Source organism: Saccopteryx bilineata, chromosome 4, assembly GCF_036850765.1.
Source record: "Saccopteryx bilineata isolate mSacBil1 chromosome 4, mSacBil1_pri_phased_curated, whole genome shotgun sequence".
Taxonomy (NCBI): Eukaryota; Metazoa; Chordata; class Mammalia; order Chiroptera; family Emballonuridae; genus Saccopteryx; species Saccopteryx bilineata.
This window is the reverse complement of record NC_089493.1, coordinates 287692365-287716859: the sequence shown is the minus strand read 5'-3', so window position 1 is coordinate 287716859 and position 24495 is coordinate 287692365. Positions and strand designations below refer to the sequence as shown.

Genomic DNA, 24495 nt, shown 5'->3' with positions numbered 1-24495 from the left:
GAAGTGACCATCTGCTTCTCACTCTCCCTCTCCCCTTTCTCTCCCCTTTCCCCTCCTGCGCCAGTTGCTCAATTGGTTTGAGTGTCAGCCCTGGCACTAAGGATAGCTTGGTTGGTTCGAGCATTGGCCCTAGACGGTTTGCTGGGTGGATTTCAGTCAGTCTCACTATTTTTCCTCATCTCACTAAAAAGAATAATAATAATAAAATAAGTAAGTAAATAAGTAAAATATGAAAACAACCCAAATGTCCATCAACAGGTAAATGGACAAATTGTGCTTTATTCATGTAATGGAATATTATTTAGCCATAAAAAGGAATGAAATTCTGCCTGACCTGTGATGGCACAGTGGATGAAGCATCGACCTAGAATAATGAGGTTGCCTGTTCGACACCCTGGTTTTGCCCAGTCAAGGCACGCATAGCAAGCAGTCAATGAACAACTAAAGTGAAGCAACTATGAGTTGATACTTCTCGCTTCCTCCAACCTCCTCTCTATGTAAAATCAATTTAAAAATCTTTTAAAAAATGGAATTCTAATAAGCGGTAGGGGCAGGGATGAAGAAGTAGAGCACAGAGGATTTTTAGGGCAGTGAAAATGCTCCATATAATACAATAATGAGAATACATGTCATTTTACATTTGTCCAAACACATAGGGACTGTTAATCTTTAGGTTTGGGGTGATTATGATGTGTCCATGTAGGTTCATCAAGTAAAATAGATGCAGCACTTCATGATGGGGATATTGATAATGGAGAAGGGCATGAATGTGTGGGGGCAGGGGGTATATGAGAAATCTCTTTCTTCCTCTCAATTTTGCTGTGAACCTAAAACTGCTCTGAAAAACTTTGTTAATTAAAAAAATTTTTTTTGATGCATGCTGTAAACATAGATGAACCTTGAGGACATATGATCAGTGAAATAAGCCAGACACAAAAGGACAAATATTGTATGATCCCACTAAAATGAGCTCCTTAGAGTAGTCAAATTCTTAGGGACAGAAAGTAGAGTGGTGGTTGCCAAGAGAAGGGGGAATGAGGAGGTAGCATTTAATGGGCACAGAGTTTCAGTTTGGGAAGATGAATAAGTTCTGGAGAAGGATGGTTGTGATGTTGGACAAACAACAGTGTGAATGTACTTAATGCCACTGAACTATACATACACTTGCAAATGGTCAAAATGGTAGGTTTGTTATGTGTATTTTACTACAAAAAAATGCCATATTAACAGTGCTTTCTTAAGGTATCTTTGGCCCTGGCTGGTGGCTCAGTGAATAGAGTGTTGGCCCAGCGTGTGGACATTCCGGGTTCGATTCCTGGTCAAGGCACACAGGAGAAGCAGCCGTCTGCTTCTCTCCCCCTCCCCCTTCTCTCCCTCTTTCTCTCCTGCAGCCAATGGCTCAATTGGTCCACACATCAGCCTCAAGTGCTAAAAATAGCTCAGTACTTGAGCACCAGTGCCAGAAGGAATTGGCAGGTGGATCCTGGCCCAGTAGTATTTGGAAGTCTGCCTCACTATCTTCCCTCCTCTCACCTAAAAAAAAAAAAAGATGTCTTATAATGCAGGTTTTACAATATAACTTTTTACTTTCCATTCAGTGTTCTTAAGGTATTTTTTGCTTTTTTATTTTCAGATGAATGTTCTAGATTCAAGATAAACTGGAATGATCTGATAATTTACCAGAACTCACTGAAGCAAACGCTTGTGACATCTCCAGACACTTATACCGTCACAGGCAGAAAGGTTAGTCTGAGGTGCATGGGCAGATTATTGTAAAGGCTGAAGACAGGAGCCTTTAGCAAAAACAGATGTTAAATTGTGGTACCCTCAACAATAGACTTCTGTCTTGCTGTCCACATGCAGTGGCCTATGAGCCAAAAAGTTTCATATAGCAAGCATATTTTACCCATTTTAAAAATAATTTCAACAACAGCCTGACCAGGTGGAGGCACAGTGAACAGTGTCAGACTGGGACATGGAGGACCCAGGTTCAAAACCTCGAAGTCACTGGCTTGAGCACGGGCTTATCCAGCTTGAGTGTGGTATCGTAGACATGACCCCATGGTCACTGGCTTGAGCCCAAAGGTCGCTGGCTTAAGCAAGGGGTAACTTGCTCTGCTGTAGCCCCCTGGTCAAGGCACATATGAGAAAGCAATCAATGAACAACTAAGATGTCGCAACAAAGAACTGATGCTTCTCATCTCTCTCCCTTCCTGTCTGTCGGTCCCTGTCTGTCTCTCACTTAAAAAAAAGAAGAAGGCCCTGGCCGGTTTGCTCAGTGGTAGAGTGTCGGCCTGGCATGTGAAAGTCCCGGATTCGATTCCCGGCCAGGGCACACAGAAGAGGCGCCCATCTGCTTCTCCACCCCTCCCCCTCTCCTTCCTCTCTGTCTCTCTCTTCCCCTCCCGCAGCCAAGGCTCCATTGGAGCAAAGTTGGCCTGGGCGCTGAGCATGGCTCTGTGGCCTCTGTCTCAGGCGCTAGGATGGCTCTGGATGCAACAGAGCAACGCCCCAAGATGGGCAGAGCATCGCCCCCTGGTGGGCGTGCCGGGTGGATCCCAGTCGAGCATATGCAGGAGTCTGTCTGACTGCCTCCCCGTTTCCAGCTTCGGAAAAATGAAAACAACAAAAAACAGCAGCTTCCTCTCAGAAGGCCCACAGGCCATAGGGTGGTAGTGTGTGTGGAAGCCTTCTACCCCCCGAGCTGAGAGTTGTTTTTAACAGGGTCAGGCTCTCTTTCGAAGCCCTTCTGGGAACTCATTGCTAGGCTTTCAAAACTGTGACCTATTACAGTAACTTGATAAGCTCCATGAAAAGAAGTTATACTCCAAAGTTTATAGTGAATACTCAGAATATGTTTACTTATTTTAAATGAAATTCCTTATAATACATTATAGAAGAGTCAAACAATATGTTCTTTAAAATATGAACTTTTATACACATGTATTGAGCATGGTTTTTAATCCTACAGGATATGGGGTGGCAAACAGGTTATCAGAAAAGCCTCTGAGGGCGCTGGAGGATTTAGCTGCTCTTTGTCCCCTCCTGGCAGACCAGGGCCCTCCCCTCGGGTGCTCCCTGAACTATGTACTCCGAGGGGTACAACTGCTTTGTGGACAGAGATAAGATGGACACTGCCATCCGGGACCTGGGACCCAAGGAACTGAGTTGCACTGACCTGCAAGAGCTAAAGCAGCTGGCGCGCCAGGGTTACTGGGCCCAAAGCCACTCTCTGCGGGGGAAGGTGTACCAGCGCCTGATCCGGGACATCCCCTGCCGCACAGTCACACCTGATGCCAGTGTGTACAGTGACATCGTGGGCAAGATCGTGGGCAAGCACAGCAACAGCAGCCTGCCCTTACCTGAGTTTGTGGACAACACACAGGTGCCCAGCTACTGCCTGAACACACGGGGTGAGGATGCTGTTCGAAAGATTCTGCTGTGCATCGCCAACCAGTTCCCTGACATCTCCTTCTGCCCTGCCCTGCCCGCGGTCGTGGCCCTGCTGCTGCACTACAGCATCGATGAGGCTGAGTGCTTCGAGAAGGCCTGCCGTATCCTGGCCTGCAACGACCCCAGCAAAAAGCTGATCGATCAGAGCTTTCTGGCCTTTGAGTCTTCCTGCATGACATTTGGGGACCTGGTAAACAAGTACTGCCAGGCAGCCCACAAGCTGATGGTGGCTGTGTCAGAGGATGTCCTACAGGTCTACTCGGACTGGCAGCGCTGGCTATTTGGAGAGCTGCCCCTCAACTATTTCGCTCGCGTCTTTGATGTCTTCCTGGTGGAAGGTTATAAGGTGTTGTACCGTGTTGCACTAGCCATCCTCAAGTTCTTCCACAAGGTGAGAGCTGGGCAGCCACTCGAATCGGACAATGTGAAGCAGGACATTCGTACCTTTGTCAAGGACATCGCCAATACCGTGTCACCCGAGAAGCTGTTGGAGAAAGCATTCGCCATCCGCCTCTTCTCTCGGAAGGAGATCCAGCTCCTGCATATGGCCAACGAGAAGGCTCTGAAGCAGAAGGGCATCACCGTCAAACAGAAGAGGTAGACTGGCCTCTGGGCAGGCTGCCGGGGGCCCACTTAGGACGGGGCTTTGGTGGAATACATCCTGGGGTTGGGGGCATGAGCCTGTCTTGCCAGCTTCTTGGTCTGCCTACTGCCAACCAGCCATCTGTGCATGGATAGAAAATGATGGGGAAGGAGAGAGGGCCTTCCTGGTTACTGCCACAGGCTACTGGGGCACTGTGGGAATGGAAGGTGTGGTTACTGTCCTCAGGATTGAGGCCATGGCGGAGATAAAAGCTGTTGACCATGTAGTTGGAAGATCAGATAGTGGGCCAAGCTAGCCACCTCTGGTCATTTCACTGCAGCCCTTTTCTGCCCCTCCAAATCTGGGCTCCCTTATTGCTGGGCATGGCCCCCAGCCCTGAGCACAGCCCCCTGGGGAGCAAGGGTGGGTAGGGCCCACGATGTCCTGAAACTGGGTGTCAGGTGATGTGATTTTCGACATGGGGACCTTTCTTCCAGGCCAATGGCAGGCCTGTCCTGGGCACCGATTCTTGCCACTAACCTCTCCTTGTCTGTTTTATTTTTCTTCTTCTTCTCCATGTCCGTTGCTTCCTCCTGTTTTTCAGTGTTTCACTTTCTAAAAGGTAGGTCTGGAAACTGCATCTCCATGCCTGGATTCTCTCTGTCTTCCGGTCTGGCTGTCCTGGGGCCTGGCTGCTTGTGCTGGCTCTCAGGACTGGCTTTAGCAGTGCTGCCTTAGAGCCTAGCTGATGTTTAGGTGCCATCTGTTTGTCCTGTCTCTGTCCATCTGGTCCATTGCCTCAGTTGTGTGCCAGTGCTTGGCTGGCTCTGAAGCATTATCTTGCCAGAGCTGACTCACTTTCTGTTCCCATTTCTTAGAGAAAAGATGCTTTTTGTTCCTTCCTGGACTGGATGCTCTTCCCTCTTAGTAATAGGATGGGAGTGAGGCTCCAAGGGTCAGCTCTATCCCATTTCTCCCTGAGGATACTTAGGGCCTGGCTTTAAGCTGGTTAAGTAAGTGAGAAGTTCCCTTCAGGCTTGGCTTCCAAGAGAACCAGTGTACACCCCTGGGGTGGGGGGCATGGTCAGGACTGGGTCACAGCTGTGCTCTGAACCTTCCCTGGCTCTCCCCAGGCAGTTTGTGCACCTGGCTGTCCATGCAGAGAACTTCTACTCGGATATTGTCAGTGTGAAAGAGATGAGAGACATCTGGTCATGGATCCCTGAGCGATTTGCCCTCTGTCAGCCCCTCCTGCTCTTCTCCTCACTGCAGCATGGGTACAGCCTGACCAGGTAATGCCAGGGAGACTGGGGAGGCAGGGCCTGCCTTCCAGGGCCCTGAGGCATGGACTCTGAGAGCCAGGTGTTACAGGAGGGGCAAAGGGAGTGGTGCATTTGCCCAGCTTCTGGTCCTGCCTGTGCTTCCAGAAAGTCACACTGGGAATGGGCCTGTGAACCTGGGCACCTGGGTGAGGCCCTGCCCCTTCCTGTGGGCTCTAGGATTGGGAGGCCCTTTTCTGGGCTTCTCTTACTCCCAGACCACCCAAATTCAGGGGTCACTGCCGTTCACACCACAGATCCAGGTCCCTATGTAGGTGTTGTGATGACATGGGAGGGAGGCAGAGCTTATAGAACTATAAGAGCTGTGATTCATTACTCCCCGCCCCCACTCTGTCAGTCCACAAGCCAGGAGCTGGTTCGCCCTGTGGGGCTGTGGCTGTGCTGGCCTCCCCAGGGCACACTGCCTCCCTGGCAGTTCTGTCAGGTTCAGCTCCCCCTTGAGCCTCAGACTTCAGGTGACATTAGAAGCTCTGGCTTGGGTCACAAGTGATCCAGCAGAGGCAATACAGGCAGAGTTAGCCCAGCCCACATAATGGCCACCATCTGTAGCCACATGAACATTATAACACAATTAATTAGAGCTGCATTCACCCAGTTTTTTTTCTTTTTGTTTGTTTGTTTTTGTGGTCACAGAGACAGAAAGAGTCAGAGAGAAGGACAGATAGGAACAGACAGACAAGAAGGAGAGAGATGAGAAGCATCAATTCTTTGTTGCAGCTCCTTAGTTGTTCATTGACTGCTTTCTCATATGTGCCTTGACCGTGGGGCTACAGCAGAGCAAGTGACCCCTTGCTCGAGCCAGCAACCTTGGGCTCAAGCTGGTGAGCCTTGCTCAAACCAGATGAGCCCACGCTCAAGCTGGCGACCTCGGGGTCTCGAACCTGGGTCCTCTGCATCCCAGTCCGACACTCTATCCCCTGCTCCGCCGCCTGCTCAGGCCTCATTCACCCAGTTTTAACCTCTGTGTGGCATGGGAGGCCCACTGAGGGACGGCTAAGCGGAGCCACTGGAGCCGCCAGACAAGCCTAGGGCATCTGGAGCCACCACAATGGCAACCTCAGGCCTTCTCACATGCTTCCCAGGGCCAGCTGGCTCCCATGTGCTTGGACTTTGAGCTTTCCTACAGCAGGGACCTGTTCTTCTTGTTCTTGCTTCCCCAAAGCACCTGGCACATAGTTCTGTCTGCTGGGGGCTGTTTGCCTTGCCAGTTCCCCCCGCTTTACACCAGCGCAGACAGTCCTAGGGCAGCTGACTGCTCAGCCTGCAGGCCACCTCGGCGGAACTCCATCTTGGCTTAGCAGATGCCCAGGCCAGAGTGTCAGCAGGTCTTTGGCCACTATGCCTGGTCCCAGGAGATAAGGAAATGCAGTTCCTAGGCCTGTCCACCCATGGACAGTCCAGGTTTCTCAGATGCTGTGGGCACTGGTCAGCAGAGGCTGGCTGGAGGTGGCATGGGGAAGGGATGCAGGATAACTGCTTCCTTTCAGGACTGGCCCATGTGGTCTCTTCCCCCAGGTTCTATCTCCAGTGTGAAGGACATGAGCCCACCCTCCTGCTCATTAAGACCACACAAAAGGAGGTGAGCAGGGACCAGAGGGAGCCTGGGGTCTGGCCTCTGAGTTCTGGTGGGCTTGCTGCTCCTGTGGCCCAGGAAGGGTGGGTGCCCCTGCACCCTCCACCAAGCCTTCCTGCACTTAGGGCCACAGAGCAGTCACCCTCTATAAAGAAGTGAATCCAGTTTCCCTGTCTGACTCCCAAGTACTCAGGGCCTCCTTGCTTCCCCTGAGGCCCAGGCCCAGCTGAAACAGCCTGGCTACTTAGGAGGAACATTGCAGAAATGCCGGTAAGGAAGGCCCTGCATCCACCCACCACTGTGGCCCATACCAGGTGAATCCGATGCTTTCACCTGCCTCCACTCCCTAACAGGTAGCTATCGGGCCCGTTCTTCTACAGTCCCTTTCCCCTGGAAAGTCCCCCAAGACTAGGGAGATCAGAGCTCATGTGCTCCCATCCTGGGGTGTCTGCCTCCAGTGGAGGCTTCTTTTCCAGTGGCTCCCAAACCTACACCCATGGAAGTTTTAGATTCCTCACCCCATTCCAGACTCTGCATCTGGCTTTCCTGGAGGAGCCTGGGCATCTGTATCATAGATGACTCTGATTGTCACTTTGGGAAAAGCCTGCAGCCATTACAGGGACTTAGTTCTAATGGTGTAATCAAGTGCTCTGCTGGCTGACAGGGGTGGAGAATGTTGTTGAGCAGGTGTACCTCCTGGAAGCTCTCATCTGAGGGACATCTCTAGAACTGATGCCCAAAATCAGAGTGTGGACATGAGGCTTATTCCAATGCTTGAAGACCAAGAAGGGAAACGAAATGAAAATATCCCAAACAAGCTGATGGCAGCCACCATCACCCCACTCTCACTGCCTACCCCATGCCCTCCAAACTCCAACTCCCCACATCTCTTTACCTTCAGTCCTTGCCCTAGAGTCGGGGTGGGAGGTGCTGTGACATCATCACCCCACCCCAAGCTGTGTCAGTTCCACAGCCCCTCAGCAGGCCCTGAGCAAAGGGATGCTCCTGCAGGCCAGCACGGTGCAGCTTCACCTTGGGCTTTTCTCCCCAGGTTTGTGGAGCTTACCTGTCAACAGACTGGAGAGAAAGAAATAAGTTTGGAGGCAAACTGGGCTTCTTTGGGACCGGAGAATGCTTTGTGTTTAGGGTGAGTGGGTCTCCCTGCAGGCGTTCTATGGTCAACAGGCCTGTCACCCCTGCTCACATGACCCTGCTTGCTTTCATTTTAGCAGTTACCCTACAGGATAACCTCCCCATTTTCTTCCAGTCTGTGATCATTAGACTGACCGTTAACTCCATGAGAGCAGGCAGGCCCTTACCTGCCCACGTGGCACCATCTCCCCAGCCCTGGTTGGCATGAGGCCTTGTACACAGAGGGCTTCAGTGAAGATTTATGGGAGGAAAGTAGCCAGAAAGGCCCTGCCGGGTGCACTGTAGCAGCTCCTCATACTGCCCTTTCCTCCTCAGTTGCAGCCGGAGGTCCAGCGCTATGAGTGGGTGGTCATCAAACACCCAGAGCTGACTAAGCCAATGTCTGTGGGGACCACTGCCACACCATCAATGCGCTGCCCTTCCATGTCCTTGCCTTCATCCTCATCCTCGTCCTTTGACCCTGCTGACCGCCTCTCACCATTCCTGGCCACTCGGCACTTCAACCTGCCCTCCAAGACTGAGTCCATGTTCATGGCAGGGGGCAATGACTGCCTCATCATAGGTGGGCACCTCCCTTTGTCTTGGGCTGGCCTCACTTAGCCTGGGAGAAGGGTATGGGGTCATGGGTGGCCAAACCCCTGGGCCAACCATTGTGGACCCAGATGGCAAGTGCCTCAGCTGAAGGACAGGCAGAGCCCACGTGGCAGAGGAAGAGAACGGGCTTGAGGAGCAGGAGTGGGGAGAGAGGTATTCTGGGTTGACTGGCCGGGAAGGGGGCTCTAGCTGAGAGTTTGGACCCCAGCGGAGGGCTGGCAGGCTTTGGAGGATCAAAGGTCATCCCTGTGGTTTTTAGAGTAGCCTCTGACAGGGCTGGGGTAGGGACAAGTGGAGACGCTTCTGGGCAGGAGGAGAGCACCTCCAGGGCAGTCCCAGACAGAGGGCAGCCACTGACTGAGCATCCTGCAGGCGGAGGGAGCGGCCAGGCTCTCTACATCGACGGGGACCTGAACCGGGGCCGCACCGGCCACTGTGACACTTTCAACAACCAGCCCCTCTGCTCTGAGAACTTCCTCATCGCTGCTGTGGAGGCCTGGGGCTTCCAGGATCCCGACATCCAATGACAGGCCTGTGCCTACGGTGACCAAGCTGTTGCTATGGGGTGGGGTGGTGGCCGGGCTCCCTCTTCAGGGAGGAGGTAGTGAATGAAGATCCCCTCTTCACTTGCATGGGCAGCATTGGGGTATACCTGGGGCCTTTTTTTTTTTTTAATTCCTGTCTCTCTTTATTTATTTATTTATTTATTTTTACAGAGACAGAAAAAGAGTCAAGAGAGAGGGACAGATAGGGACAGACAGACAGAAACGGAAAGAGATGAGAAGCATCAATCATGAGTTTTTCATTGCAACACCTTAGTTGTTCATTGATTGCTTTCTCATATGTGCCTTGACCACGGGCCTTCAGCAGACCAAGTAATCCCTTGCTCAAGCCAGCGACCTTGGGTACAAGCTGTTGAGCTTTGCTCAAATCAGATGAGTCCACACTCAAGCTGGCGACCTCGGGGTCTCGAACCTGGGTCCTCCGCATCCCAGTCTGACGCTCTATCCACTGCGCCACCGCCTGGTCAGGCATACCTGGGGCTTTGATGCTGGTCGGGCATCAGCTGGCCAGGCTTATTCTTCTGACTCTGCTAGGACTTGCTCAGACTTGCCACTGCCTTCACCATGGACTCAGGTCCTGGCTCTCCTCTCTGCGGGCATCCTGTGTCCCAGGCCTGAGAGGGACTTTGTCTTGCAGCCCCTGAGACTTAATCCCTGTGGAGACAGGACTGGTAAGGCAGAAGGGACCTGTTGTCAACTGTGGGTCTTTGGCACCCCCTGTTGGTGCCTCTTTGCATGGCTTCTGTGCAGGACCCTGCACCTTCCTCCCTGGCCTACTACTGTGGCTCCCCAGAGGTGTGTTGGTCCTGAGAAGAGACAGGTTCCCCAGGGATTATTTCTTGGCAGGAACGTCTACCAAGGGCTTCTAACCGATTCTTCTTCCTTCCCATGCTGGCCTCCTGGGGCCACCTCTTGGACAGTTAACCAGAAGGTGAAAGGTTGGGGAAGGAAGGATATATGCTGAGCTCTGGGCTCCTCCCAAGGGAGGGTCAAAGGCCAGTGGGATGAAGGACCAGAAAGGACATCATGTGTTCTTGTGTTTCTGCAGAGTCTGAAGCTTCTGCGGGGCCTCGCGTATTTATACCTGGAGAAGACTCCCAGGGTGGCCCTCTGACCTCAGACCAGCCAGCTCCATTTCCAGGGGCCTACCTGGAGAAGCCTGGACCCATGGAGCCTTCTCCAGTCCTCTTCCTCTCCAGCCAGGTCCTCCTCAGCCCTCCTGAAGTCTCTGTGGTGACCCCATTTCTCCATGTTGCTGCAATGAGCTGGTTCCCCGGATCCCATCCCAACTCCTCAGCGTGGTGCGCTTGTCTCATCTATTACTGCCCGCCTCCATTCACTGAGCCCCACCACTTTCATCTAGTACTGCCCGCCTCCATTCACTGCACCCCACCACTTTCATCTAGTACTGCCCGCCTCCATTCACTGCACCCCACCACTTTCATCTAGTACTGCCCGCCTCCATTCACTGCACCCCACCACTTTCATCTATTACTGCCCGCCTCCATTCACTGCACCCCACCACTTTCATCTAGTACTGCCCGCCTCCATTCACTGCACCCCACCACTTTCATCTAGTACTGCCCGCCTCCACTTCACTGTGCCCCACCACTTTCATCTAGTACTGCCCGCCTCCATTCACTGCACCCCACCACTTTCATCTAGTACTGCCCGCCTCCATTCACTGCACCCCACCACTTTCATCTAGTACTGCCCGCCTCCACTTCACTGCACCCCACAAGTCTCATCTAGTACTGCCCACCTCCACTTCACTGCGCCCCACCACTTTCATCTAATACTGCCTGCCTCCACTTCACTGCACCCCACCACTTTCATCTAGTACTGCCCACCTCCACTTCACTGAGCCCCACAAGTCTCATCTAGTACTGCCCGCCTCCACTTCACTGAGCCCCACAAGTCTCATCTAGTACTGCCCACCTCCACTTCACTGCACCCCACCACTTTCATCTAATACTGCCTACCTCCACTTCACTGCACCCCACAAGTCTCATCTAGTACTGCCCGCCTCCACTTCACTGAGCCCCACAAGTCTCATCTAGTACTGCCCACCTCCACTTCACTGCACCCCACCACTTTCATCTAGTACTGCCCACCTCCACTTCACTGCGCCCCACCACTTTCATCTAATACTGCCTGCCTCCACTTCACTGCACCCCACCACTTTCATCTAGTACTGCCCACCTCCACTTCACTGAGCCCCACAAGTCTCATCTAGTACTGCCCGCCTCCACTTCACTGAGCCCCACAAGTCTCATCTAGTACTGCCCACCTCCACTTCACTGCACCCCACCACTTTCATCTAATACTGCCTACCTCCACTTCACTGCACCCCACAAGTCTCATCTAGTACTGCCCGCCTCCACTTCACTGAGCCCCACAAGTCTCATCTAGTACTGCCCACCTCCACTTCACTGCACCCCACCACTTTCATCTAGTACTGCCCACCTCCACTTCACTGCACCCCACCACTTTCATCTAATACTGCCCACCTCCACTTCACTGCACCCCACCACTTTCATCTGGTACTGCCCACCTCCACTTCACTGAGCCCCACCACTTGCATCTAATACTGCCTGCCTCCTCTCCTCTTCACTGAGCCCCACAAGTCTCATCTAGTACTGCTCACCTCCACTTCACTGAGCCCCACAAGTCTCATCTGTTACTGCCCACCTCCACTTCATTGCACCCCACCACTCTGTGTACCACGTCTGCACTCTCCGTAGCTCCCTGCCCACACGGCACCTTCGACACCAGCCCCTGTTCATGGCGTGTGTCCTCCTGCATCCCTCTCACAGCACTGTTAGTTGGCTACTTAGTGTGATATTTTTCTGCTGCCACCTCTCCCCTTCTGCCCTGCCCTGCTCTGCCTGGATCTACACCAGACTCATGCATAGTAGGGGAAGTGCCAAGTGAAAATTGGCCAGTGAGCACTGCAGGGAACAGCACCCTTGCCCCATGACCTCCCTCAGCTGGTCCTGAGGGCCTGGGCACCCAGGAGGGAAGTGGGGAGAAGCAGACACCCAAGTGGCTGAACTGCAGCAGCCTGGGCTATGGGTGCCAAGAGTTACTACCCTCCAATCATCCCCCTTAGTGTCCCTACACACCACACCTCTGCACACTCTGCTCACTCTTCCTGTGGGGTGTTTGTCCTCCTTCCATTCACTTACAAAAATCTCTAAGCCAGACCACAGTGAGGCTGAATAAAGGACCAGGAGCCCTGTGTGGCTTTGGAGAAGCCAGTGAACCTGTTCAGAACTCAGTTTCCCCAGCTGTAAAATAGAGCCAGTTGTCCTGCTCTGCTGTCCCCCTGGGACTGTTGAAAGGCTGTGAGAGGAAAGATGCTGGGTGGCAGTATCACTTATCCCAGATCACTGCAGCCCTTGCCACACCCCTTCCTTTGAGCTCCCGCAGCCCTTGCATGTATTTTGGTGTTCATTAAACATTGTCTTATTACATAGTCCAAGTTTGGTCTCTTTAACAAGAGGGGTCGCCAGGGGCTCCCCTGTCCCAGGTTTGTTACCAAATGGGATCTATAAGGCTATTCCCCACAATGCTTTTCAGTGCTTTATCACTGGAATGTTGAAGGCCTTTTAAAAAAACAGCATTGCCTAACCAGGCGGTGGTGCAGTAGATAGAGCATCGGCCTGGGACGCTGAGGACCCAGGTTGGGAACCCTGAGGTGTGAGCACAGGGTCACTGGCCTGAGTACAGGGCACTGGCTTGAGCATGGGATCACCAGCTTTAGTGTGGGATCACAGACATGACCTCATGGTTGCTGGCTTGAAGTCCAAGGTCGCTGACTTGGCTGGAGCCCCACGGTCAAGGCACATATGAGAAAGCAATCAATGAACAACTAAGGTGCCACATGAAGAATTGATGCTTCTCATCTTTCCCTGTCTGGTTCTTTAAAAATAAATAAATGAAAAACAGCCCTGGCCGGTTGGCTCAGCGGTAGAGCGTCGGCCTAGCGTGCGGAGGACCCGGGTTCGATTCCCGGCCAGGGCAGATAGGAGAAGCGTCCATTTGCTTCTCCACCCCTCCGCCGCGCTTTCCTCACTGTCTCTCTCTTCCCCTCCCGCAGCCAAGGCTCCATTGGAGCAAAGATGGCCCAGGCGCTGGGCATGGCTCTGTGGCCTCTGCTTCAGGCACTAGAGTGGCTCTGGTCGCAATATGGCGACACCCAGGATGGGCAGAGCATCGCCCCCTGGGGGGCAGAGCACCGCCCCTGGTGGGCGTGCCGGGTGGATCCCGGTGGGGCACATGCGGGAGTCTGTCTGACTGTCTCTCCCTGTTTCCAGCTTCAGAAAAATGAAAAAAATAAAAAAATAAATAAATGAAAAACATTTCTGGCCCTGGCCAGTTAGATCAATTGGCCAAGACTCATGCATAGTAGGGGAGGTGCCAAGTGAAAATTGGCACCTGGCCGGTTGGCTCAGTGATAGACCATCGGCCCAATGTGTGGATGTCCCAGGTTTGATTCCTGGCCAGGGCACACAGGAGAAGCGCCCATCTGCTTCTCCACCCCTCCCTCTCCCCCTCTCCTTTCTCTCTCTCTCTTCCCCTCCATTGGAGCAAAGTTGGCCCAGGCACTGAGGATGGCTCCATTGCCTCCACCTCAGGCGCTAGAATGGCTCTGGTTGCAATGGAGCAACGCCCCAGATGGACAGCATCGCCCCATGGTGGGCATGCCGGGTGGATCCTGGTCGGGCGCATGCAGGAGTCTGTCTCTCTGCCTTCCTGCTTCTCACTTCAGAGAAAAAATGTCATCCCGAAATGACAAGGTTGTGGGTTTGGTCCTCAGTCAGGGCGCACACATGAAGCAGACAAAGGATGCACGACTGAGTGGAACAACAAACAAATGCTTACCTTTCTCCTCCCCTGTCTTTGTCTTTCTAAAAATCAATAAAAATTGGCTGTATAGCTTGGTTGGTTGGACCACCCCAGAGTGCAGAAGTTGCTGGCTCACTTCCACAGTCAAGGCACATACAGTAGCAGCTCAATGTTTCTGTCTCCCTACCTCTCAAAAAAACAAAAGCCATAGCCTTTCAGCCTGATTGTTGGTGGTGCAGTGAATAAAGCATCGGCCTGGAGTCACTGGTTTGAAACCCTGGGCTTGCCGGGTCAAGGCACATACAGGAAGCAGCTACTATGAGTAGATGCTTCCCACTTCTCCCCCTTCTTTATCAATGTCCCTTTCTCTCTTTCTCTCTCTCTTCACTCTCTCCAAAAATCAATAAATAAAACAAAGAAAAATAGATCTTATTTATTGATTTTACAGAGAGAGGAGGGGGAGAAGCGATGAGAAGTATCAACTCATAGTTGCTTCACTTTAGTTGTTTAGTGGATTGCTTGTTGTATGTGGCAAGCCCAGGGTTTCAAACCAGCAAACTCAGCATTCCAGGTCGACGCTCAATCTACTGCACCATCACAGGCCAGGTTAAATGTTTATTTTATTTTTTTTTTTTTAAGTGAGAGCAGGGGAGATACGGAGACAGACTTCCACATGCGCCCCAATCGGGATCCACTCAGCAACCCCCGTCTGGGGCAGATGCTCTGCCCATCTGGGGCTCCATGCAACCAAGCTGTTTTTTAGTGTGCCTGAGGGGGAGGCTCCACAGAGCCATCCTCAGTGCCCAGCCAACGTGCTCGAATCAATTGAGCCATGGCTGCAGGAGAGGAAGAGAGGAAGAGGCAGGGGAAGAAGCAGATGGTTGCCTCTCCTATATGCCCTGATCAGGAATCAAACCCAGGACATTCACATGCTGGGTCGATGCTCTACCATTGAGCAAACTGGCCAGGGAAAAATGTTTATTTTAAAAATAAAAACTTCAGTCTGACCAGGTGGTGGCGCAGTGGATAGAGCGTCGGACTGGGATGCGGAAGGACCCAGGTTCGAGACCCCGAGGTCGCCAGCTTGAGCGCGGGCTCATCTGGCTTGAGCAAAGAACTCACCAGCTTGGACACAAGGTCGCTGGCTCCAGCAGGGGGTTACTCGGTCTGCTGAAGGCCCGCGGTCAAGGCACATGTGGGAGAGCAATCAATGAACAACTAAGGTGTTGCAACAAAAAACTGATGATTGATGCTTCTCATCTCTCTCCCTTCCTGTCTGTCTGTCCCTGTCTATCTCTGCCTCTGTAAAAAAAAAAAAAAAAAAAAAATCAAAAAATAAAAATAAAAACTTCAATACAGTTTAGCCTGACCAGGTGGTGGTTCAGTGGATAGAGTACCTACCTGGGACGTTGAGGGCCAGGTTCAAAACCCCGAGGTCACTGGCTTGAGCGCGGCCTCACCAGCTTGAGTGCAGGGTTGCCAGCTTAAGTGTGGGACCACAGACATGATTCTATGGTCACTGGCTTGAGCTCAGAGGCCGCTGGTCTGAAGTCCAAGGTCACTGGCTTGAGCAAGGGGTCACTTGCTTGGCTGGAGCACTCCAGTCAAGGCACAATGAGAAGCAATCAAACAACTAAAAGCAACTAGGAGTTGATACTTCTCATCTCTTTCCCTTCCTGTTTGTCTCTGTCTCTGTCCTCTGTCTCTCCCTTTCTCTAAACCAGGGGTCCCCAAACTACGGCCCGCAGGCCGCATGCGGCCCCCTGAGGCCATTTATCCGGCCCCCGCCGCACTTCTGGAAGGGACACCTCTTTCATTGGTGGTCAGTGAGAGGAGCATAGTTCCCATTGAAATACTGGTCAGTTTGTTGATTTAAATTTACTTGTTCTTTATTTTAAATATTGTATTTGTTCCTGTTTTGTTTTTTTACTTTAAAATAAGATATGTGCAGTGTGCATAGGGATTTTTTTTTTTTTTACTTATTTACTTTTTTAGATTTTTTTTTTATTCATTTTTATTAGAGAGAGAGGGGAGAGAGAGAGAGGGAGAGATAGAGAGAGAACAGGGGGAGGAGCAGGAAGCATCAACTCCCATATGTGCCTTGACCAGGCAAGCCCAGGGTTTTGAACCGGCGACCTCAGCGTTCCAGGTCGACACTTTATCCACTGCGCCACCACAGGTCAGGCTATAGGGATTTGTTCATAGTTTTTTTTATAGTCCGGCCCTCCAACGGTCTGAGGGACAGTGAACTGGCCCCCTGTGTAAAAAGTTTGGGGACCCCTGCTCTAAACTTTAGTACAGTATAAACCACTTCACTGATTGATTTATTAAAATGGACTATATGCCTTTGGACTTCAGAAAATAAGTTTGTCTATAATTTTTACTATAAGAATCAGCCACTAAAAATTTTTTAAAAAGCCACTTTATTTTTCAATTCTAATTGAATTAAACTTAGTATTTCAATTTTTTAATATTTTTATGACCTACATGTTTAGTTTTTTTAGTTTTCTAGGACAGCTTGTTTTAGAAAATTTTAGAATTTCAGAAGGCCTTCAAATTTCTCTTATTTCCGGCCCTGGCTGGTTGGCTCAGCGGTAGAGCGTCGGCCTGGCGTGCGGGGGACCCAGGTTCGATTCCCGGCCAGGGCACATAGGAGAAGCACCCATTTGCTTCTCCACCCCCCCCTTCCTCTCTGTCTCTCTCTTCCCCTCCCGCAGCCAAAGCTCCATTGGAGCAAAGATGGCCCGGGAGCTGGGGATGGCTCCTTGGCCTCTGCCCCAGGCGCTGGAGTGGCTCTGGTCGCGGCAGAGCGACGCCCTGGAGGGGCAGAGCATCGCCCCCTGGTGGGCAGAGCATCGCCCCTGGTGGGCGTGCCGGGTGGATTCCGGTCGGGCGCATGCGGGAGTCTGTCTGACTGTCTCTCCCCGTTTCCAGCTTCAGAAAAATACAAAAAAAAAAAAATTCTCTTATTTCCTGAAGCAATAGAGTATTAGTTTTCTTATTTTTTTTTATTATTATTTTTATTTTTTAGAGAAAGAAACGAGAGAGGGAGATATGAGAAGCATCAACTTGTAGTTGCTTTGCTTTAGTTCATTAATAGCTTCTAATGTATGTGCCTTGACTGGGGACCTCAAGCTGACCCAGTGACTTTGGGATCATGCCAATGATCCTGTACTCAAGCCAGTGACCCTACACTCAAGCTGGTGCACCCATGCTCAAGTTGGTGACCTCAGGGTTTGGAGCCGGGGAACTCAGTGTCCCAGGTCAATGCTCTATCCACTGTGCCACCACCAGTCAGGCCTATTTTATATTTAATAGATTCAGTTTTTGTAACTTTTTATTTTGAAATAATTTTAGATTTACAGAGGAGTTGCAAGATGGTACAGGCTTTGGCCAGTTGGCTCAGTGGATAGAGTGTTGGCCCAGCGTATGGATGTCCTAAGTTCAACTCCAGGTCAGGGCACACAAGAGAAGGACCATCTGTTTCTCTCCCACTTCTTTCACTCTTCCCCTCCCGCAGCCAGTGTCTCGATTGGTTGAGCAACGGCCTGGGCGCTGAGGGTAACTCAGTTGGCCCAAGTGTCATCCTCAGGTACTAAAATAGCTTGGTTGTTTAAGTATAATCCCCAGGCAGGGGTTTCCAGGTAGATCCCTGTTAGAGCCTGTATGGGAGTCTGTCTTACTATCTTCCCTCTTCTCACTTAAAAAAAAAAAGGATAATACAGAGTTCCATATATTCTTTCCTTAGTTTCCCCCAGTATTTTTTTTTTTCAGCCCTGCAAAAGCAAGGCTTCGAAAAATTGGTTAAAAACCCAGAATTGTTTCTCTCCACGGAAATCTTTAGTAAAAGGCGAAAGATTTATGCGATCTGAAGAGAAACCAGAGTATAGTTTCCCCCAGTATTAATATTGTACATTATCAAAACAAAGAGTCTGACCTGTGGTGGCGCAGTGGATAAAGCATTGACCTGGAACACTGAGGTCACCGGTTTGAATCCCAGTGCTTGCCCGGCCAAGGCACATATGGGAGCTCCTCTCCCCTTCTCTCTCTCTCTCTCTCTCTCTCTCTCTCTCTCTTCTCTCTAAAGTGAATAAATTTAAAAAAACAACAACAACACCTGACCAGGCGGTGGCGCAGTGGATAGAGCCTTGGACTGGGATGCGGAGGACCCAGGTTTGAGACCCTGAGGTCACCAGCTTGAGCGCAGGCTCATCTGGTTTGAGCAAAGCTCACCAGCTTCGACCCAAGTTCGCTGACTCGAGCAAAGGGTTACTCGGTCTGCTGAAGGCCCACGGTCAAAGCACATATGAGAAAGCAATCAATGAACAACTAAAAAGTGTCACAACAAAAAACTAATGATTGATACCTCTCATCTCTCTCTCTCTTCCTGTCTGTCTGTCCCTATCTATCTCTCTCTCTCTCTATCTCTGTAAAAAATAATAATAAATTAATTAATTAATTTTGGCCTGACCTGTGGTCTTAGTGAATAAAGCATCAACCTGGAATGCTGAGGTCACCGGTTCCAAAACCTGGACTTGCCCAGTCAAGGCACATTTGAGCAACAACCCCTACAAGTTGATGCTTCCTGCTCCTCTCCCACCCCCACCTTATCTTCTCTCTCTCCCTCCAAAAAAATTAATAAATAAAAAAAATCTTCAAAAAATAAAGAAATGGGGCCTGACCTGTGGTGGCGCAGTGGATAAAGTGTCAACTTCAAGTGCCGAGGTCACTGGTTCGAAACCCTGGGCTTGCTTGGTCAAGGCACATATGGGAGTTGATGCTTCCCGCTCCTTCCCCCTTCTCTCTCTCTCTGTTTCTTTCTCTGTCTCTCCTCTCTCTCTAAAAAAAAAATGAATAAACTTAAAAAGTAATTTTTAAAAAAAGAAATGGTATAATGCTATTAATTTAAACTAGCCTTTTTTCCTTTTTCTTTTTTTTTAATGAGAGAGACAGGAAGGGAAAGACATGAGAAACTACAGCCATTTTTCTCTGAGTTTTTCTGCAGTCTTTTCTGTTCTCTATAAAGTTTAAATGTATTCTTTTATAGATATCTACTTTCCCACATTTTTATTAAATCCAGAATGTCATCAAATTCACAAGGCTAACACTGGTTTTAAAAATGCCACTAATTACCCTGACTGGTGGTAGCTCAACAGATTGAACCTCTGCCTGGGATGCTGAGGGCCCCAATTCAGTTTGAAACTCCAAGGTCAGCTCTGGCTGGTTGGCTCAGTGGTAGAGCGTCTTCCTGGCATGTGGAAGTCCCAAGTTCAATTCCTGGTCAGGGCACAAAGGAGAAGCATCCATCTGCTTCTCCCCTCTCCCCTTCTCTCTCTTTCTCCCACAGCCATGGCTCAATTGGTTCAAGCACACTGGCCCCGGGTGCTGAGGATGGCTCTGTGTAGCCTCCACCTCAGGTGCTAAAAATAGCTAGGTTTCAAGCATGGCTTCAGATGGGCAGAAGATAGACCCCAGACGGGGGTTCCTTGGTGGATCCCAGTTGGGGTGCATACAGGATTCTGTTTCTAGCTCCCCTCCTCTCAGAAAAGAAGAAAAAAAGAAAAGAAATCTCAAGGTTGCCTGCTAAAGTGCAGGCTCATTGGCTTGAGCACAGGATCATTGACATGATCCCGAGCTCTCTGGGTAGAGCCCAAAGGTCGCTGGCTTGAAGCCTAAGGTCACTAGCTTGAGCAAGGGGTCATTGGCTCAGCTTTAGCCCCCCAATATCAAGGCACATATGAGACGCAATCAATAAACTACCGATAAATTGAAGCAACTACGAGTTGATGCTTCTAAAAACAAAATTCCACTAATTAAATAATACAATGATTATCTCAAACATACATTCATATATCCTGACTCTTGTTGTCTGCCTAAATGTTGTGTGGGTTTTTTTTTACTTAAATGTCTTTTTGCATGGAGAAATTACCAAATGGTGCAGGGGTACCAAGCATACCTCATGGTGCTTCCCCCAACAACACTGTTAGGTAGAAAAGCATAGGGATTAAAAAAGTAATCTGGTGTAAAAAAATTTGTTCTTTCTTATTCCAATGTCAGCCTGACCAGGCAGTGGCGCAGAGGATAGAGCGTTGGACTGGGATGCAAAGGACTCAGGTTCGAGACCCTAAGGTTGCCAGCTTGAGTGCGGGCTCATCTGGCTTGAGCAAAAAAGCTCACCAGCTTGGACCCAAGGTCGCTGGCTCGAGCAGGGGGTTACTTGGTCTGCTGAAGACCCACGGTCAAGGCACATATGAGAAAGCAATCAATGAACAACTAAGGTGTCACAATGAAGAATTGATGCATCTCATCTCTCTCCATTCCTGTCTGTCTGTCCCTATCTATCCCTCTCTCTGACTCTCTCTGTGTTCCTGTAAAAAAAAAAACAAGTATAATGGGATAGGAAATTCTGGGTGCATCATCTCCAGAACTCACAATATTTGTTGAGAAGGAAGCACTGGACTTAAAGGAGCATTGCTCCCTTGAAGGATTTTATTTTATTATTTTATTTTTTTTCCCTTGAAGAATTTTAAAGACTGCATTTGCTGATTGAACATTAAGAAAAATTCCTCTTTTTCTGGCTGGTTGCTCAGTGGTAGAACATTAGCCCAACATTTGGATGCCCTGGGTTCAATTCCTGGTCAGGGCACACAAGAGAAGAGACCATCTGTTTCTTCACCTCTTCCCCTTCCTCTCTCTCTCTTTCTTCCTCCTGTAGCCATGGCTCTGTTGATTCAAGTGAGTTGGTTCTGGGCACTGAGGATGGTTCCATAGCCTCACCTCAGGCACTAAAATTAGCTCAGTTGGCCTGACCAGGAGGTGGCGCAGTGGATAGAGCGTCGGACTGGGATGCAGAGGATCCAGGTTTGAGACCCCGAGGTCGCCAGCTTGAGCGCGGGCTCATCTGGTTTGAGCAAAGCTCACCAGCTTGAACCCCAGGTCGCTGGTTCAAGCAAGAAGTTACTCGGTCTGCTGATGGTCCCCAGTCAAGGCACATATGAGAAAACAATCAATGAACAACTAAGGTGTCGCAACAAAAAACTGATGATTGATGCTTCTCATGTCTCTCCATTCCTGTCTGTCTATCCCTCTCTCTGACTCTCTCTCTATCCCTGTTAAATTAAAAAAAAAAAATAGCTCAGTTGCTGAGCAATGGAGCTATACCCTAGATGGGCAGAGTATCGCCCCATAAGGGGCTTTTCAGGTAGGGATGCATACAGGAGTCTGTCTCTTTGCCTCCCCTGCTCTCCCTTAAATTTTTTTTTTAAAAGGAAGAAATAAAACAAAAAGTTTCTTTCTAACAAGGTTGTGGGTTCGACCTCTGGTCAGGGCACATACAGGAAGCAACCAAAGAATGCACGACTGACCTGATCAGGCGGTGGCGCAGTGGATAGAGCATCGGACTGGGATGCTGAGGACCCAGGTTTGAGACCCTGAGGTCGCCGGCTTGAGCACGGGCTCATCCGGTTTGAGCAAAGCTCACCAGCTTGGACCCAAGGTCACTGGCTCCAGCAAGGGGTTACTCGGTCTGCTGAAGGCCCGCGGTCAAGGCACATATGAGAAAGCAATCAATGAACAACTAAGGTGTTGCAATGCACAACGAAAAACTAATGACTGATGCTTCTCATCTCTCTGTTCCTGTCTGTCTGTCCCTGTCTATCTCTCTCTCTGACTCTCTCTCTCTGTCTCTGTAAAAAAAAAAAACACACAAAAAACCCAACAAATAATGCATGACTGAGTACAACAAATGAGTGCTTCCTTTTCCCCTCCCCTCTGTCTCCCTTCCTCTCTCTGTATCTCTGTAAACCAATCAATCAATAATTTTTTTTTTATAAAAAGGAAAAGTTAATCTCCATTACAAGAGTCACATACTTTGCTCCATTTGCTGCCAAGGCCAGTGCAAACCAAGCCTTCCCTAATTTTGTTTTGTTTCCTCTTGTTCACACAACCTATCATGTAAACATGTTTCAAAATAGGAGGAATGAAAGAGGCTGCCAAATGTGTCAGTCAAGAATTGCTTGACACTGAGCCAGTTGGCTCAGTGGATAGAGCATCAACTCGACGTGTGGACATCCCGGGTTTGATCTCCTGTCAGCTGCTTCTTTCCCCCTTTCCCTCCCCCTTCTCCCTCTCTTCTACTCTCGCAGCCAGTGCCTCGATTGGTTTTAGCGTCAGCCCCAGATGCTGAGGATAGTTTGGCCTGACCTGTGGTGGCGCAGTGGATAAAGCGCTGACCTGGAAATGCTGAGGTCACCGGTTTGAAACCCTGGGCTTGCCTGGTCAAGGCACATATGGGAGTTGATGCTTCCTGCTCCTCCCCCCCCTTCTCTTTCTCCTCTCTCTCTCCTTTCTAAAATGAATAAATAAATTTTAAAAAATTAAAAAAAAAAAGAGGATAGTTTGATTGGTTCCAGTGTCAGCCTCAGGCACTAAAAATAGCCTGATTGATTCGAGCCTTGGCCCCCAGACAGGGGTTACCAGATGGATCCCAGTCAGGGTGCATGCAGGAGTCTGTCTCTCTATCTCCCCTCCTCTCACTTAAAAAAAAAATTGCTTGGCCTGACCAGACAGTGGCGCTGTAGATAGAGCGTCGGACTGGGATGCGGAAGACCCAGGTTCAAGACCCCGAGGTCTCCAACTTGAGCGCAGGCTGATCTGGTTGGAGCAAAAAGCTCACTGGCTTGAGCCCAAGGTCGCTGGCTCAAGCAAGGGGTTATTCGGTCTGCTGAAGGCCCGCGGTCAAGGCATATATATGAGAAAGCAATCAATGAACAGCTAAGGTGTTGCAACACGCAACGAAAAACTAATGATTGATGCTTCTCATCTCTCCGTTCCTGTCTGTCTATCCCTCTCTCTAACTCTCTGTTTCTGTAAAAAAAAAAAAAAAAATTGCTTGGATCCCTGTTATGTGGAATATCGAGGATCAAAAATTCATGCTCACCTGACCTGTGGTGGCACAGTGGGATAAAGCGTTGACCTGGAACACTGAGGTCGCCAGTTCAAAACCCTGGGCTTGCCTGGTCAAGGTACATATGGGAGTTGATGCTTCCTGCTCCTCCCCTTTCTCCCTCTCCCTCTCTCTCTCTCACTCCTCTCTCTCTAAAAATCAATAAATAAAATATAAAATAAATAAATATCTGTAAAAAAAATTCATGCTCATCAAAACGAGAATATCTTATCTGGAAGGTTATGTAAGTCAATATCAATCTTTTCTAATACCTAGTATTTTAACTGTGTACCTATATAATAAAAAAGAAAACATACCATCCTTTTTCTCCGCCTGTCTGGCTCTTCCCAGTGCCCTTCTCTTTCTTCCTGCAGCTGCTGCTGGGGCCTTTGTCCCCCTCCTGTGAAACTGCTGCTTCTTTCTTTCCTCTCATTCTGTTCTCCCACTCTGTCTCAGCATGGAGACAGGCTCCTCTTCCTTCATGGCTGCCGGGGAGACAGAGAGGAGCGCTCCCTATCAGTAAGCACCCTGATGGGTGGAGGCTCGGCCCAGGTGGGAGAAGTCCTGATAGGACAGGTGAACGGACGCTTGGTTTCCGGTTCTTCCTCTGAACCAAGAGCCTCTGCCTCCAGGCCTTTCTTTTATTTTATTTTTAATTGATTTTGAGAGAGAGACAAGAAAGGAGAGAGAGAGAGAAGCATCGGTTCGTAGTTGCTTCACTTTAGTTGTTCATTGATTGCTTCTCACATGTGCTTTGACGGGGTGAGGGGGAAGGGGAAGCTCAAGCCGAGCCAGTGGCCCCCCACTCAAGCCAGTGAGTTCATGCTCTAGCTGGAGACCTTGGGGTTTCAGACCTGGGACCTTAGCGTTCCAGGTCGACGCTCCTTGCCACCACAGGTCAGGCTGAATTTAACCATTTATTGTTATTATTTTTAAAATTTATTCCTTTTAGAGAGGGGAGAGAATGAGAGAGAGAGAAAGAGACAGAGAGAGAGGAGCAGGAAGCATCAACTCCCATATGTGCCTTGACCAGGCAAGCCCAGGGTTTTTTTTTTGTTTGTTTTTTGTTTTAATTTTTTTTATTTTATTTTTTTTTATTTTTTTTATTTTTTACAGAGACAGAGAGTCAGAGAGAGAGGGATAGACAGGGACAGACAGACAGGAACAGAGAGAGATGAGAAGCATCAATCATTAGTTTTTCATTGCACGTTGCAACACCTTAGTTGTTCATTGACTGTTTTCTCATATGTGCCTTGACCACGGGCCTTCAGTAGACCGAGTGACCCCTTGCTCGAGCCAGCGACCTTGGGTCCAAGCTGGTGAGCTTTTTGCTCAAACCAGATGAGCCCGCATTCAAACTGGAGACCTCGAGGTCTTGAACCTGGGTCTTCCGCATCCCAGTCCTACACTCTATCCACTGCGCCACCGCCTGGTCAGGCAAG

The 24495-nt window shown here is 49.9% G+C and overlaps 1 protein-coding gene and 1 non-coding gene across 5 annotated transcripts in view; one reads left to right on the top strand and one right to left on the bottom strand.

The window, feature by feature from the left end:
* Window positions 1-11555, top strand: part of TBC1D24 (TBC1 domain family member 24) — a 30360-nt gene extending 18805 nt beyond the window's left edge. For 2 of the 4 annotated variants that reach the window (XM_066275203.1, XM_066275202.1), the window contains exons 2-10: window positions 1634-1743; window positions 2972-4050; window positions 4641-4658; window positions 5170-5328; window positions 6892-6955; window positions 8001-8096; window positions 8417-8663; window positions 9068-9238; window positions 10307-11555. In XM_066275203.1, coding sequence (XP_066131300.1) covers window positions 3086-4050; window positions 4641-4658; window positions 5170-5328; window positions 6892-6955; window positions 8001-8096; window positions 8417-8663; window positions 9068-9222 — 1704 coding nt within the window. In that variant the 5' untranslated portion in view covers window positions 1634-1743; window positions 2972-3085 and the 3' untranslated portion in view covers window positions 9223-9238; window positions 10307-11555. The remainder of the gene's footprint in view (window positions 1-1633; window positions 1744-2971; window positions 4051-4640; window positions 4659-5169; window positions 5329-6891; window positions 6956-8000; window positions 8097-8416; window positions 8664-9067; window positions 9239-10306) is intronic. The other 2 variants (XM_066275204.1, XM_066275205.1) reach the window with 2 other exon arrangements.
* Window positions 11556-17881: 6326 nt separating this feature from the next.
* On the bottom strand, window positions 17882-17997 carry LOC136336883 (U5 spliceosomal RNA). The gene has a single exon (XR_010731623.1). It is a non-coding gene; the product is annotated as a U5 spliceosomal RNA (small nuclear RNA).
* Window positions 17998-24495: the final 6498 nt, after the last annotated feature.